This window comes from Amphiura filiformis, chromosome 4 (assembly GCF_039555335.1).
Source record: "Amphiura filiformis chromosome 4, Afil_fr2py, whole genome shotgun sequence".
NCBI classification, from domain to species: Eukaryota; Metazoa; Echinodermata; class Ophiuroidea; order Amphilepidida; family Amphiuridae; genus Amphiura; species Amphiura filiformis.
Window position 1 is genome coordinate 41,514,766 of NC_092631.1, and position 16,278 is coordinate 41,531,043.

General features: G+C 34.9%; 1 protein-coding gene across 1 annotated transcript; it reads left to right on the forward strand.

The window, feature by feature from the left end:
* Positions 1 to 2,141: 2,141 nt before the first annotated feature.
* LOC140150200 (uncharacterized) lies at positions 2,142 to 12,454 on the forward strand. Its single transcript, XM_072172205.1, has 11 exons — positions 2,142 to 2,160; positions 2,784 to 2,966; positions 3,812 to 3,914; positions 5,713 to 5,879; positions 6,564 to 6,802; positions 7,860 to 7,968; positions 8,551 to 8,822; positions 9,711 to 9,878; positions 10,130 to 10,196; positions 10,483 to 10,604; positions 11,313 to 12,454. The coding sequence occupies exons 1-11, from the start codon at positions 2,142 to 2,144 to the stop codon at positions 11,676 to 11,678; spliced, it is 1,815 nt and encodes a 604-aa protein (XP_072028306.1). The 3' UTR covers positions 11,679 to 12,454.
* The last annotated feature ends 3,824 nt before the right edge of the window (positions 12,455 to 16,278 follow it).

Consider the following 16,278-nt stretch of genomic DNA (forward strand, 5'->3'; position numbering starts at 1 on the left):
CTAACATTCCATTCTCCCCTATAAGCAGGTATGCAATACAATAACACACCCCTGACATTCCATTCTCCCCTACATAAGCAGGTGTGCAGTGCGCTCTGCTGTGCGCTGTGATGATAGAAGAACATAAAGTTTTTTGCCCTTGACACTTTATCGCTAATTAATGGTCTGTCACGTGACGCGTTTCAACAAATCACAGTGCGCGATTTTGAATAATGGGTTGTGGGGGTAATAGAATCAATAATAATAGTATTCAACAGTAATAATCTGGCTGGTCTCTAATTTTGCATATGGTCATTTTCACGGTAAAGGGTGTAACTTTTGATTTTTAGGGTCAAAATTTCAAACCACTTAAATATGTTTCTGTTTACTGAAATCATGCATAGAAGCAACTTAAATTCAAGTAAAATAATGTTTCAAGGCTTAAACCTTTTGATTTCTAAAAAAAAATTTGACATTTGCATAACATTTTGGTTAAAATCTAAGAAAAAATGTATTTTACATAACCTCAGAAAATGTTGACATGAAAGCTGGAATACATGTGAAATTCCATTCCAAAGTAAGTCAACAGATATAAGTTAAATTTTATACCATGTTTTGCTATGTTTGTAATTGCAGTTTTGAAAATTTTTAACATCAAGCGTCATTTACAATGGAAATTTCCAAACCTTAAACATATTTTTTAAGTTTTAATTGGGTTCCTAAAATAATTTGAATGTCTAACTTCATGTACAAATACTACTTGATGAAAGGAACCTCCCAGCCAAGTTTCACAGAAATTGGAGTTATTTTTTAGAATTGGCAATTCAAGCGATTTGTGTTTCGGAGGCTTCAGTTAACAACACAGGTGATCATAAAAGTAAAATATTTAGCTACTACAAGTTGACATAAAAAAATAGGTAAAAAATATCACAATTACCAATTTTCATGCTTTGCTTCTAAGTATTGAATTTCAGTTGTGACAAAAATTAAATTATCACAGCAAGTCATTTTTTTTTGTTTCGGAGGCTTCATGTTAACAATTGTTAAACATTGCAGAAGTAGTTTTTTTTGAAAACAACAGTGTTGGGATCATCTAAGCTGTTATTTTCTTGTGTGTATTGAATCAATGATTCTATGCGGCAGATATTGTAGATTTATCACACATTAATTTTTTCACCCATTTGTTAAGTATGGTGTTTTTTGCATGTGAAGCCTCCGAAACAGGCTTTTTAAGGTATCAGTATATTTTTCAAACATTAACCATAATGTCAATTTTTTTTTAAATTTATGACATTCTGCACATATCAAGTAATAATTACAATGCAGATATCAGTATGAAACACACCAATTTAGATATGCATAGATGATAATTAAGTTTACTGTTGTTTCGGAGGCTTCATTTGTTTCGGAGGCTTCAATTGTTAACGGAAAGTTTGTATTGGGTCCCATTTTCAAACGGTGATATATATCTCCACGATTTAAAAACATGTGACTTGAGGATCTACTTTGCTACATTTTGATAAATAGATTGGATGAGCTCTTTTATTTATATTTGCACAAGCTTGCTGAACAGTTTGTTTCGGAGGCTTCAAAAAGTTAACGGAAAAACGGCTATTTGAAGTCAAGATTTTATAAAATTTTTAAAAGCTTGCAAATCGGCTAATTTTTGTTACCCATTTCAAGTTAAGATAACAACTGTTATAAATCAAGAAGAAGTGAAGAAATAACCAAGAATTATGAACCAAAGCTACACCCACAAAGTTTGTTAACAATTGTTAACGGAAAATGAAGCCTCCGAAACGACAAATATCGAAGTCCGGTTCTCAAAAATACAGGGCCGTTCACAATTAAATCTAATGTGGCAGTGTTTACTGAACATATGACTGTACTTTCAGGATAAGAAAAATTATCCATGAACTAACTGAAGAAAACACAGGGTTTTACAAAAATGTTACTGTTTTTGTAGTTTTTCCAAATGGCAATATTAAGTACATTTAAGCCTGCTAAAACTGAACGCAGTAACTCCCAAAGCTGATTATGCTACCCAAGGTAGCTGCTAACTAGATGACTTATGTGGCCAAAAATGATGGAATTCTGTGGCTTTATTAGAACACTACGGATTAAAATGTTAAAAATCCAAAGTTACACCCTTTACCGTGAAAATGACCATATTCATTGATGGTATCATTGCTTAAGGTAATTTTGGTACACACATGTAACTGGAATATTCTTATCCTGCATTAATCTGAAAGCCTACTTCGATAAAGTTAATAAAGCAATGCAGTCTGTAATATATGTTACATGCTGATTCTAGATGCATCATTGGTATAATTAAGAGTAATCTTCGCATATGGTACTTGGTAGTACAAAATAAGTGCCATTGCTACCTAGTATACAGGGACTGTCTTTTGAAATTTGCAAGAGACCATTAGATAGTTCTTCTGGAACCTTAAGGAGAGCTGTTTAGAGCATTTACAATAAAATGTAAAGAGAATGGTCAACTAAGGAGAGCTAAAAATCACTCTCCTATATCAGATTTAAGAAGAGCAGTTAGAGAGTGATTGCTCTCGCTCGATCTCCTCGAAAGGCAGACCATGAGTATATGAAGATTGCACAGTCAGATAAAGCATTTTGTGCCAAAGTTTGTATCAAAAATGACTTTTAGGACAACATTATCTATGTACACCAATGTGATGATAAACATAAACTTATTCAATTCATTAACAGTAGTGTTACTCTTAAAAGGAAAACAATGATGTCCTGATTTATTAACCTACATTGATTCTCTTAATGTCAAATTAAAGGAGATTTTATGCCACACAAGGATCAGATACATCTACCTTCAACATGGACAAAGAGGTTTGTGTACAACAAGATGAAAACAGAGCATATTGATCGAGGTATACCAGCAAAGGATATTATCTCAGAACCTCATTTCAGGACTATATGGAGACAACAGTTCCCAGAATATGTTATATCAAAAGTAAGTTAAAGATGTATAAAATTTCTCATGTTGGCAAGTAAGCAAAGATTCAATTCATTCACTTCAATAAATAGTACACCATAATAAGAATTGCATGACGAGAAAGAAAATTTATTTGGTAATGGGATATAATGTTGTTGTTTTCTTTGTTTTTTTAAATAAATATTTAAAGGGTAATTGGAGTTTTACAGATATCACAAAATGGATGTGAATCCCCTCTTGCCATGAACATGTATGTCATGTGATCATCTTGGGCAATACTGATATTTTAAGATTGGCAAATGCATGTACATTTCAGCACCTGCATGATTTAGATCATTAGCTTGCTGATATAATTAAACGTTTTGGTATTCAGTGAAACCAAGCGAATTTTCACTCGCTTCAATATTTTGTTTTCTGTTTTCTTTTTTATTTTGTCCTTTGTCGGTGGACTTCCATCATGTATGACTCTGCCGGTCATCAGCAGCATTACTTGAATGTATTTAAGAATATATAAGAAAGCATGTATTTTAATATTCTGCCTGTATCATGCATATTAGGGCTGAATGTTTTGAGCAATAAGCATAGATATTGTCATAACTTTGCTCTTAAGTAGCAAAAAAATCTATCTTGTCATCTCTCTAGTATGCACCATACCAATTTACATATGGCAAAACTGTTTCTCATGGACTAGATGCATTATGTTTTAAGTTTCCTGATATATCTGGATCCATGTAACGAAATATCAAATTGGTTTGTCACTTGAAAAGCAGCTCACCACAAATGAAGGATGGCGAGCAATTGATCTCTACAACAAGGTATATTTGACAAAGTATTACTGCTGAAAGTCGACATTTTTGCAATTTTAAGTATTTACATGCTCACAGCTAGCAGAGAAGTTTAGGTCAGCGAACACAGCCAGGGAGCATGAGGAAGTTTCTGCACTAAAAAAACAACATGATGAGCAAGTAAGGTGAGCTATATTATAGCAAATAGATGGGTCTACATCCAATGCACATATTGATTGGGCTTAACTTGTTTCAATTACCGAATCTACATGAATGAAACAATAAATTTCAGGTAAGTTGGCAAAAGTATTAACATATTACATTACAGTGGCCATGCAAAACCACACAAAAATGTTGCAATAACATTAATGCATGTCATAATATCCTACCTTTGACATGGAATTCTATAGAGCCACATGGCTCAAGACAAGTACATTTGTATGAAAATAATGGGTCTAGAATTCACAAGTGGAAAATATTGTGATTACGCTGGTGTTTGCTAAAAGAATTAAAGTAGATCAAAGTGTATTTTTGCTTGATGACAATGTGTTTCAATCTGAAAGATAATTATGGGCTATGCACTGAAAATCATTCATGATGCAATGGAACATTCATATTCACAAGCAGTCAATGAAATTACAATAAGGATGTGCAATGTATTTTTTTGTCAAAACAGTAATATTTGAACAATTGATTGTTAATGATCCAATTATTGAAAGTATTTATAAGATATACTTTTCAAAAGTAGAGACGTGAGATTAGGGAATATTTTTTTGGGGGTTGGAGGGTTGCCTAACGCATTTCCCGTCAATTTACTTCAGCTGTCTTCCGCCACTTTTTAAAGTATTTTTTCAAGAATTGGGAGGAAATATTATTTGGAAGTAAATTTTAGAAGAAACAGTGATGTGGGCCATATGGCTGTCGCCGTTGTTGATATCAACAGCAAATGAATGCCAGGATTATCCTGGCAGGGCAATATCAATCACATGGGTGTTGAAAATATAAAAAGGGAAACAAACAAATGCTAAAACAAAAGTGTATACCTTTTTTTTTCAATGACAAATACATGCAAATGTAGTTCCATCGTTGTCATTCTTTCATCTCTAGATAATACATTGCTTCAATTGTTCATGTCAAGTAAAGTTTGTGGATTCAATTCACTTTCTTTCTATGTGTATGTAGAACATGTTTGAGAACGGTTTTTGGTAGTTGAGAATCTTAGTTAATGCTAAGACATCCTATACATGCTTTTTTAAATTTCAATTATATTTGAATGTTATTGAATATTGTTTTTCCTCAAATTTGGATGTTGATATTGGACTTTTCAACTGGCAGAAGTTAGAATGATGTGATGATAGCTCCAGCAGGGCCGAGCAGGCTCACAACCATTTAGTGGTACAGTACGTGAATACTGAGCAATGCCATGTGTTGAAAAACAAAATTGTCATCTTTGACTTGAGTTAGGATATCCTGAAAATGTATTGAATCACCATGATTGTAATATTTCCAAACCTGTACCTATACTAAGTTACATGTAAAATGTGTAGGAGTAAGTTCATCCAGGTACAAGTACTGTTCCAAATCGTATTTTATTTACACTTTATTGTACGTTAATATTGCCTTATTTGAATTATGGAGTACTTTTATGGGGAAATACATGTAAAACTTACTTAAATAAAATTGTAAAAATTCAAAAATGGGCTATTAGAACGGTGGCAAACGGTGAGCACCCCCCCTTCCTTTGTCTTTTGGTTATGTTATGTGATGTTGATTTATTTTATTATTCAGGGAAAGGCTAACTTTCAGACCTTTTTGGTCTTCCAGCCTTTTCCTCCATATGTACCGTGTTTATATACATATTATTTTTTATGGAAATAAAATATGGATGAAAAAAATATGAATGAATGTTTTTACTGATATTCTCTGGATAGTGACATTTCACATAATAATTGAACATACATGTTTGTAACATTTGTCATACAGGAAAGAGAGAGCTGCATATCACAAAATGCGAGAAAGAGCTCAAAGAGAGCATGAGTCATACACTGTCATGATCGTTGACGGGATGGACCAATCCAAGACTAATGTCCCCAGGATGGTTAAGGACAAAGACTTAGCACCATTAAGTCGAGTACATGTACATCTAACAGGTAGGTTTACTTCTCTTTGTAGTTATTTAAAAGGTGAGTCCTGATCAGTCCTCTATGCCACTTGTTTGCCTATCTACAGCTGTACAGTATCCACTCTACGGAATGCCACATGGAGCAACTGGTCATTATCGTACTGTACGCGTAAATCTCTACTAGAATATAACAATATTTTTGCAAAAAGAAATATACTATTACAAAAATAATCAAAGGAATCCCACCTACTCCCATCCCATCCTCAAACAACAAGTATTTCAGCAGGTCAAGCAGAAACTGTTGTCCTTAATTCCAAATCTACTCAGGGATGTGAGAGTTCCTCTTTTCAGGTGATTTCCTCGTTTTTTATTGCCAAAATTTACGCCTTTTTCTTTTATTATCAGCCCATATTTGGCATTTTACCCTGATTTTACGCTGTTTTTCAGCGTTTTTCCTCGTTTTTGGTTTGTGGCCTCTCACACCCCTGTCTACTGCTGGACCGGATTTACAACAATATCAATAAAATGGAGCTATGAACCACTTATATTATTATTGTTATTATTTATTTCATCATAAAATGGCTCAATACATTTTCATGCTTACTATCATTGTTGCTGTCTTTTCATGGAAAAAGATTTTGTAGTTGATGTTTACATTGTGTTTAGCCTACATTGCTAATTAGTCTGCTTTATTTCTCCAATACTCCTTCAGGTGTACTTCTTTATACAGACGCAACAGAGGGGAAAATACCACTCATATATACCGACATCAAAGAAATTCCACATGACAGTAATACCACAGTCAACATTATTTTAAGAACATTGGAAATGTACAAAGAGAAGCTGGGGAGAGTGCTCTTTCTCCAACTAGACAACTGCTTTCGGGAAAATAAGAATAAATTTGTTCTTTCTTTAGCTTCCATGTTGGTAGAGAGTAATGTTTTTGAAGAGGTAAGTTTGGCTTAAAAGTTAGAGCATATTTAAGCATTCCATCAGATGTAATCTTTTCATTTTGTAGTAGGATGAACATAAGAAATTAGTGCAGAACCTCACAAATCAAGTGATCTAGTGTATAATTTAAATAGAAACATTAACAAGGTCAATGAGCATATAAAAAATGACTGATTGCTACAGGGACTCACACCCATAACCTTCTATTTCCATCAAGGGATGTTCCTTACCACTGAGCTATGACTAAACATTATTTAATTATCATTCAAGACAAGATTATCTTGCATTTATTGATGGCACAATGAAAATCTGTCTTAGCCACAATTGGACATTTGTAAAATTAAACTAGATCGAGTCTAAAAGAGTACATATGGTTACTAAAATATAACAATTGAAATTACTGAAGTAGACATAGATTTGATCGAAGAGTCCTGTGATCCTAAGGTTTGGGTGAATGCTTTCATTTATTCCCACTTGAAATAATTGATCACTTGTATGTACATACATGTTCAATAAATATCTATATGATATTGAGACAAGTAAATATGACAAAGAAAATTGAAGGCGTGGGTTTTTATAAAGGGAGATCCCAAGGCTTCATATATGGTGTACCATTTCCATCCTTTGTCCATGATATTTGTCTCAGGTGGAACTCAAGAGCCATATGATGTATTGAAATATAAATACAATTAGCTTCCTTGTCAGTAATTTTCGCAGTATCGAATCATGCATAAAGTTAAACTCGCAGAGTGTACACACACGTACAAGGGCATTTGTTGGCACATTTGCGGCGCAACCTGGAAAACGCATTGATGTCACTACTTAGCCTGAAGCGAACCAATGTATGTCCTATAAGATGAATATGAGCAGTATGTGGCTATAAGTGTAAATATGTTGCTCTTACCATTCAACCTGCCTTTGAGGTCACTGGAATATAATGTACTGATGGACGTGAACAAATGACAAATATGTCTCTGATCCAAAGATCCAATAATTTTTATGTATTTCCTTCCTTAAAAATGCTGAAATAATAAATAAAATTCTCCTTCATCTGTAGGTTATTATCCATTTCCTTCCTGTTGGGCACACCCACGAGGATGTGGATCAGATGTTTTCCAGGATATCCAAAGCTCTTAAAGAGCACACAGATATATATACCATAGAGGGTGAGTAATATCACTTGAGTGATCATAAATTTCCTAATAGAAATAATAGTAATTGGTTGGTGCACTGCATGTAAAAGCTAAGAAGGGGGTAATGTTTATTTGAAATGCTCATTTGGCCCACAGCAGAGCAATCGGTGTCACTACTATGTTCCATCGAATGCGCTATGGTAATAATGTTCCGGTGCTACTTTGCCAAATATTTCCTGACTAGCTCCAGACTGACCCTCATCTTTGCTTTCCCGTTAGATCTCATTCCCGTGCAGTTCAGATTCCAATACACTGTATCTAATCTTGTTAGTTATGAATGGTCATTCACTCCCTATAGCCCGTACTTGGAATGCATTCCCGCCTCTCTTTCCAGGAATTGTGAAAAAGACCAGCTACCCCTCAGCTTTACCATCATGATAAAAACTGTGAACACCTGGATATGTTTTGAGGAAAATATTGACAGCGGGAAAATCTCCTGTCATGCTCATAAAAACAATTCGTCTAATCCTAACAATTGAAATGGCAAACATTTTAAATGATTATCTGATGGCATCAGTTTTTAATGATCAGTTACATTTGTATGTTTGTACATAGATATGATTCCGGTGATTGAGGGATGTTTTACTCCACGTATTAAAGTGCTTGAGGCCAGGCAGCAGTTTAATTTCAAAGAATGGATTGGCAACTACTTGGCGGGAAGATTCCGCAATCATAGCAAGCCGCTGTGGTTTAGGTTTAAAAGAAGAGAGGGCATTGTACGAATGCACTACAAAATGTGGGTTGACGACAAGTGGCTACCAGAAGAGAAAGTAGGGGCTGATGGTTTCACAGTTGAGGAAGACTCAAAGGGACTCAAATTATTGCAGGTAGAGTATTTTTGGCTTTTAATGAAACTTGAATGCAGAATACCACCAATATTGTTTCTATATGATATGTTTGATAAGATATTACCCATTCAGATATTCAGTGACTGTAACATAGCAATGGCTTACGGTGTGGTCTTTGTGTTTGGCTGGGACATCAGGGACGTAATTACTATTGGCCCTGGGCCTAGGGCCCCCAAAATGCCCTGAATATGTTCTTTGTTTTTTGCTCCAAAATACCATGTTTTGGACCAAAATATGCAAAGTCCTTAACATGCTGATGCAGCCAGTGAAATATGCACTGATGTCACTAACAACACCAGCCAAAATTCACTACAGTTGCTGTTATGCACCAGCTTATAAGATTTTACACTACAAAACAAATCTGATCCCTATCAAAGGATGACCTCAACATTGAAGTCAAAGCCTTAATGAATGATCTTTTTTTAGAATATACCTTTATTTTTTTCAATATCTATGAGCAAAGTGTCAAATTTGGCCTATTTGTACAGTAAAACAGGATGAATTTCTATTGGTCCGACATAATTATTATCATAATATTTCAGATTATGATAATATGTCAGAATGATCGCAAATCTTACGAAGCCAGTTTGCATGGTTTGGTCACACTCCCTCCACACATGCAGAGGATGTCAGATATCATAGGCATTTAATCTGTGATACTTAAATTAATGCTGTTTTTTCAAGCAAGTGTCCAAATAAGCCATCAAAATCTATATCACAACGCATTGTCCGATTTCAATTCTGTTTTTTAATTTGTTTTTTGCTTTCATAAACATCATTCATGAAGAAACATTTAATAACATATTTCTGCTGCACTTATTTTTGAGGTGATATGCCTAGTAATAGTATCTTTGGTTCTTTAAACAGAGTATTCCAGATATAAACAACATCCCCCAGTGGGTGATCCCTAGTTTGTGCAAACTTGACATAGAGGTACTGAAGAAAGACCTTCCACAAGCATATGGAGAGAGAATGCCCCGTGATAGACGAGAGTGGTGGCAACACTTCATGGAAAATATAGAGAGCCTAACAGAGGTATGCAAACCAATAAACTAGCCACACAAATTAAAAAGATAAAAATAATAACAATTTTTTGTTGTCACTTCGTTAATTACAATGCTCATGACCCCTCGTCAATGAATTATAAGAAGAACACAGTAAGTTATTATTGTCAATAGTATTGATGTATTTTGAATTGTTAGTTGATCTAGGTCTTCCCCTTTTAGGGTACATTTGGAGAATGGATAAAAATATTTATAAACAATGAGAAATTAAATACCTTGCAGCAACTTAAACTCATTATAGATTGGATAACACTTGTGATCATAGGGAAGAAGTGTATGGGAGGGGATGGTAGGGTACACAATTGTTGATAGAATGATATGTCTGTTGACTGAGCAGTGAGCATGGTAGGGTTGGGGGAATGCCTGTCTAAATATTTATTTGAAGTGTCAAAATTTATTTGTTACTCACAATAATTCAGGTGAAAGTTTTTTGGGATTCATGGCTTTTAACATATTTATTTATTATTATTATTATTTTTTTCATTTGGTACTATTTTTTTTTTGTAATTTACTTATTTATTTATTATCTATGTACCATTTATTTGTCAATTTATTTATTTAGGTACCCCCATAAGCAATGACTTGGCCACTTGTTGAGCTGGCAGGTAGAATCACCCGTATGGAACCAGTTTGGGAATCATCTCTACAACTGGAGAATATCAGAGAGAAAATACAGCAATCATGTGATACTGTACATGTATGTTTAATTTCGCAATATTATTTATATAACATAATGATATTATTTATAAAACAAATTTCACAAGATTATAGCCGTAAGCTGGAAGAAGTTGTATAGAAAATGTGTAGTACTTGCAGCACAGAAGTGTCACAAAATCTTTGAAGCAAGATGTGCAGGCTTTAACCTTTCCAGCCCTTTCCACAAAAAAAAACAAACAAAAAAAACTTTCTAACAAAATGTAACTGAATATAAACTTGTTGTATATTAGGATGAAAGTTCATCTTTGTTGGTAGTAAACACAAGTTAGTTGTTAAAACCTTTAATCACGACACACAATTTAGCACAGAATGAACTTTCTCTCAATACATTAAATTTCATCAGCAGACTGGCAACCCATGTTAGAGATCAATGAACTTTCAGACACTTTAAGGTCATAGATTCTTGTTGTATGTTTATACTCCCACTCAAACTGCAGCCATCTTAAAATGAAACCGGGTCAGTGGTTCAATGTATACATGACTTTTTATCTTTAAAAGAAAATAACTGGCTTCAAAATGTTAGTGTGTGCATCTGCCAGCTTTTAACAATGTATACCAATTCTCTGTCTCGTTTGAATGATCTCAGTGTGAATATGGTCTATAATTTATTGATAAAACCCAGACATCTTAAATGTAAATGCCTTATTATCCCCCCTCTCTATCTCTCTTCCCCCTTTTCTCTCCCCAGGTCCAAATAGGCACACAAGGAGCATTTCATCCAAGAGAAGTGCAGCATGTAAGCAATTATGAGGAGTTGCAGTTAGAGGACTTAGTGGTAGTGAAACTTGAGGAGAGCCAAGAGTGTCAGTGGGAGAAGCCCTATATTGGAACTGTTCTGGAAATAGATTCGGATGAGGTAAAAATCCAATGGATGAAAGCCTCATATAACAAGGCATGGAAGAAATGGGTTGATGGTGTAGGTAAGAATATTAAACCCAGGGTTGACACCATACCCATCCATTCAATCATTCTCTTTGGTTTCAAGTTGACAAGAAAAGAACGTCTTCCTGGGCAAACCATTTTAGACATTCAGAAACTGTACAGTAATTTGTAAAAGATTACAAAGGTAATGGTCATGATTTGGTAGTGAGCAATAATTCTCAACAGTGTGGTGTGATTTCATCTTAAATTAAACAAATTACAAACTTGTAATGAGTCCTGGGTAATGAGTAAACAACTTGAACCATTTTAATTTGTCATACATGTAAGTTAAAGGTTTTTGCTTTATGTTATTATACTAAGTATGCAATTTTGCTCCAAAATATTCTGAAAGTCATATCCCTTGAATGAGTTACATCACGACAAAGGCGTAAACATCAGACCTAGCAGTTTACACTTTCTTACTTGTCCTGGGGCTGTTCCATTGTGGTCTCACTTGGAGCGTGTTCTCAAAATGTTTGGGCTGCTGCGTGTATGTTATGAAAAAAAATTAGAAATGCATTTGACAAAAAGATTGATAATAGCAGAATAGCGCAATTATCATTTGAGTGGAAAGTAAAGTGAAAATCTCAAAATAGTGCAATTTAGCGCTAAATTGCGCAATTACTTTTTGAGCCCAAATAGCAGAATAGCGCAATTATCACTAGAGTGGATATGTAAAGTGAAAATCTCGAAATTGCACAATTTGTAGTTGCACCTATTTTGACTCACATAATAAATTATTCTATCATGACGTGCAAATTTCCAACAAATTTGAAAAAAGCAAAAGTCACACCTATTTACAAGAGTGGCCAGCATTCTGATCCAAACAATTACAAGCCTATCTCTATTTTGCCAGTTGTATCAAAAATTATTGAAAGGGCTATTTTTGATCAACTTCATAGTTATTTAGACTCTAACAATTTGATTTCTCCTTACCAATCTGGTTGTCGCCCTTCACATTCTACTTCAACTTCGCTTGCCTTAATAACTGAAGATTGGTTTGACAATATAAATGATGGTAATGTTATTGGTGTATCAATGATTGATTTAAAAAAGGCATTTGATACTTACTGTAAACCATGCCATTTTGATCAAAAAATAGAGTATTGATTGGTTCATTAGTTATCTTTCAAACAGAACCCAAGCTACATCTGTTAATGGTTCTCTTTCTGATTTGTATCTTATTAGTTATGGAGTGCATCAAGGTTCAATACTTGGACCTCTCCTTTTTATTGTTTTCATTAATGATTTGCCAAACTGTCTTAAATTTACTAAGATCAGCATGTATGCTGATGATACCATTATTTACCGTGCTGGCAAAAACCCAGCTGATACTGTACATAACCTTAATAATGACCTTTCTTCAATGAAACTGGCTTGACAATAATAAGCTAAGTTTGAATGTAAATAAGACTAAATTTATTATGCTTGGAACACCACAAAGATTGGCTAAAATTAATGATGATGTTTTGAATGTTCATATTAATGGTGATATTATTGAAAGAGTTTTCTCTTGCACCCATTTGGGTATAATAATTGATAGTAATTTAAATTGGCATGATCATATTGATTATTTGTTGAAGAAGTCTGCCATGAGTATTTCTGTGATCAGGAGGGCTAAGTCATTAGTTCCCATGAGTGCTCTCAAGCTTATATACAACTCTATTGTTGCACCACATTTCAATTATTGTGATATAATTTGGGGTAATTGTACCAAAACAGATTCAGAGATTAAGTTGCAACGAGCTGCTAGATATATTTGCAATGTTCCTTGGGACACATCAGGGTCTGAAGTTCTTAATCAACTCAGCTGGTTGATACTTGCTGAAATAAGAAACATCCATTTGGCAGAGTTCATGTTCAGGGTTGCAAATTACATACTTCCTGATAATATTTGCATGTTATTTGAGAAAAGGAATATAATTATAATCTCAGGCGTAATCCAAATAATGTTGATGTTCCTTTTCCTTCAAATAACTTTATAAGTACTACACCTGTGGTAAATTTAGACTATTTTTGCATTTTCTCAAAAATAATAACATTGGTAACAAAAGTTATGTATATTATTGGGGCAAGGAATCCAATTTCTACACTGAAATTTCAGTGACTGAAGACAGGCGGTTCAGTATATATGATAAGAAATGAGGTACATCATAGCGGTACCTTATTTCTTATCATAAATAACGAACCGCTTGTCTTGGGTCACTGAAATTCCAGTGTAGTAATTGGATTGCTTTCCCCTATAATATACATAACTTCTGTTACCACTGTGTTATTAGTTTTTGAGAAAAATGCAAAAATAGACACAAATTTATCAAGGGGTGTAGTACCCTTAAGAAACGTAGTCTTTCATACAGGGGTGCTCATCTATGGAACGATCTCTCAGCTGAAGCACAGTTGTGCGATAGATCTGCTGCGTTCAGGAGATTGCTTTACTGTAATTATGAATTGAACTTTGCCTAAATGTTTGCTTTTGGTTATTACTTTGTCAATTGTACTTTCTTTGTATGTTTAATTTATATTTTATCACTTTGTCATATATAGTTTTTATACTTGTTTTGTATTTCCATTTACTTTTAATATCCTTGATTAATGATGTAATGTAACATGTAAATTTATGAAGCAACACGGCCCCAGGGAAGAGCAGCTCAAGGGCTGATCTGGGCTTTTCCGTGTATAAGTAAAATTGAAATGAAATGAAATGAAAGAGCTCCATATGCTTATTTTTTTTTACCACAGGATGGCCACCCCTGGTGTTATTGACCACCTTTATTATGTTAAATTGTAAAAGCTTACAAATGGATAATCACGAGTCTGGAAGCTTAGAAGACAGCCAAATGGCTAGCATTGTGTACTTTTAAAACTTTTTTAAATGAATTTTGTAGTTATTATAAATGATGCTTGATGAGTAATGATATGTAAATTATGTAAAGTGCAATCAAATAATAAAAAAATGTATGTCTTTCCAGGTAGAAATAAGTGTATGTATTCTTGTCCGTGCTTTTTTGTTGGACCATCCAGCATGTATTTTACTTATGACTATGAGTAGCCTTTTGTTAACAATGGTAATAATGTACCAGCATAGATCATAAAGAGAAAATGCAGCCAATTGGCTAGCTTTTGACATGATATACTAGCATAGATCATAAAGAGAAAAAACAGCCAATTGGCTACCTTTTCTGTTTAGGATATAAAGTAACCAATTGGCTACCCTTTCTCTCTGTGATCTAAGGTAGCTCTCTGGGATCTAAGGTAGCCAATTGGGTATCTTTTCTCTCTGGAACCTAAAGGTAGCCAATTGGCTACCTTTTCTCTCTGGGATCTAAGGTTGCCAATTGGCTACCTTTTCTCTCTGGGATCAGAGGTAGGCAATTGGCTACCTTTTCTCTCTGGGATCAAAGGTAGCCAATTGGCCACCTTTTCTCTCTGGGATCTAAGGTAGCCAATTGGCTACCTTCTGGGATCTAAGGTAGCCAATTGGCTACCTTTTCTCTCTGGGATCAGAGGTAGGCAATTGGCTACCTTTTCTCTCTGGGATCTAAGGTTGCCAATTGGCTACCTTTTCTCTCTGGGATCAGAGGTAGGCAATTGGCTACCTTTTCTCTATGGGATCAAAGGTAGCCAATTGGCCACCTTTTCTCTCTGAGATCTAAGGTTGCCAATTGGCTACCTTTTCTCTCTGGGATCAGAGGTAGGCAATTGGCATTCTCTCTGGGATCTAAGGTAGCCAATTGGCCACCTTTTCTCTCTGGGATCTATTTCTCTCTGGGATCTAAGGTTGCCAATTGGCTACCTCTTCACTCTGGGATCTAAGGTAGCCAATTGGCCACCTTTTCTCTCTGGGATCTAAGGTAGACAAGACAATTGGCTACCTTTTCTCTCTGGGATCTAAGGTAGCCAATTGGCCACCTTTTCTCTCTGGGATCTAAGGTAGCCAATTGGCCACCTTTTCTCTCTGGGATCTAGGGTAGCCAATTGGCCACCTTTTCTCTCTGGGATCTAAGGTTGCCAATTGGCCACCTTTTCTCTCTGGGATCTAAGGTTGCCAATTGGCTTCCTTTTCTCTCTGGGATCTAAGGTTGCCAATTGGCTACCTTTTCTCTCTGGGATCTAAGGTTGCCAATTGGCTACCTTTTCTCTCTGGGATCTAAGGTTGCCAATTGGCTACCTTTTCTCTCTGGGATCTAAGGTAGCCAATTGGCCACCTTTTCTCTCTGGGATCTAGGGTAGCCAATTGGCCACCTTTTCTCTCTGGGATCTAAGGTTGCCAATTGGCTACCTTTTCTCTCTGGGATCTAAGGTTGCCAATTGGCTACCTTTTCTCTCTGGGATCTAAGGTTGCCAATGTTTTTAATTTGGCAGACACAAAATGTAAGAATTTCACCAACATCTTAAATTGATTGGCCAATATGCTAGTTTCTCTTACATTCTACAACAATTTAGTTTTTTATACTGCCAAATTATGTGAAATCCCTTTAAAAGTTCTATGTTGGTTGGTAAATTTATAAAAAAAGCAAAAAATCATTTTCAAAAATATATAATCAGGTGTTATTATTTTCTTTCATATCTTTCTTTCTTACTGTTATTCTTTCATTCCTTCTTCTTATGCATTTACCTTTGACAAGAGTTGATCTATATGTAGGGACAAGGCAGATAATTGGGGAAATCATTTCATGGGTCTGAAGGAGCAAGGTAGATGGTCATTGTATGTGTCTGGATTTATAGACTGGTTT

Excerpts from the sequence above, each read along its gene's own strand:
- LOC140150200 (XM_072172205.1), top strand. Across the intron at positions 5,880-6,563 it reads AGTACATGTACATCTAACAG|GTGTACTTCTTTATACAGAC; the intron begins GTAGGTTTACTT and ends ATACTCCTTCAG. Across the intron at positions 9,879-10,129 it reads ATATAGAGAGCCTAACAGAG|CAACTTAAACTCATTATAGA; the intron begins GTATGCAAACCA and ends AATACCTTGCAG.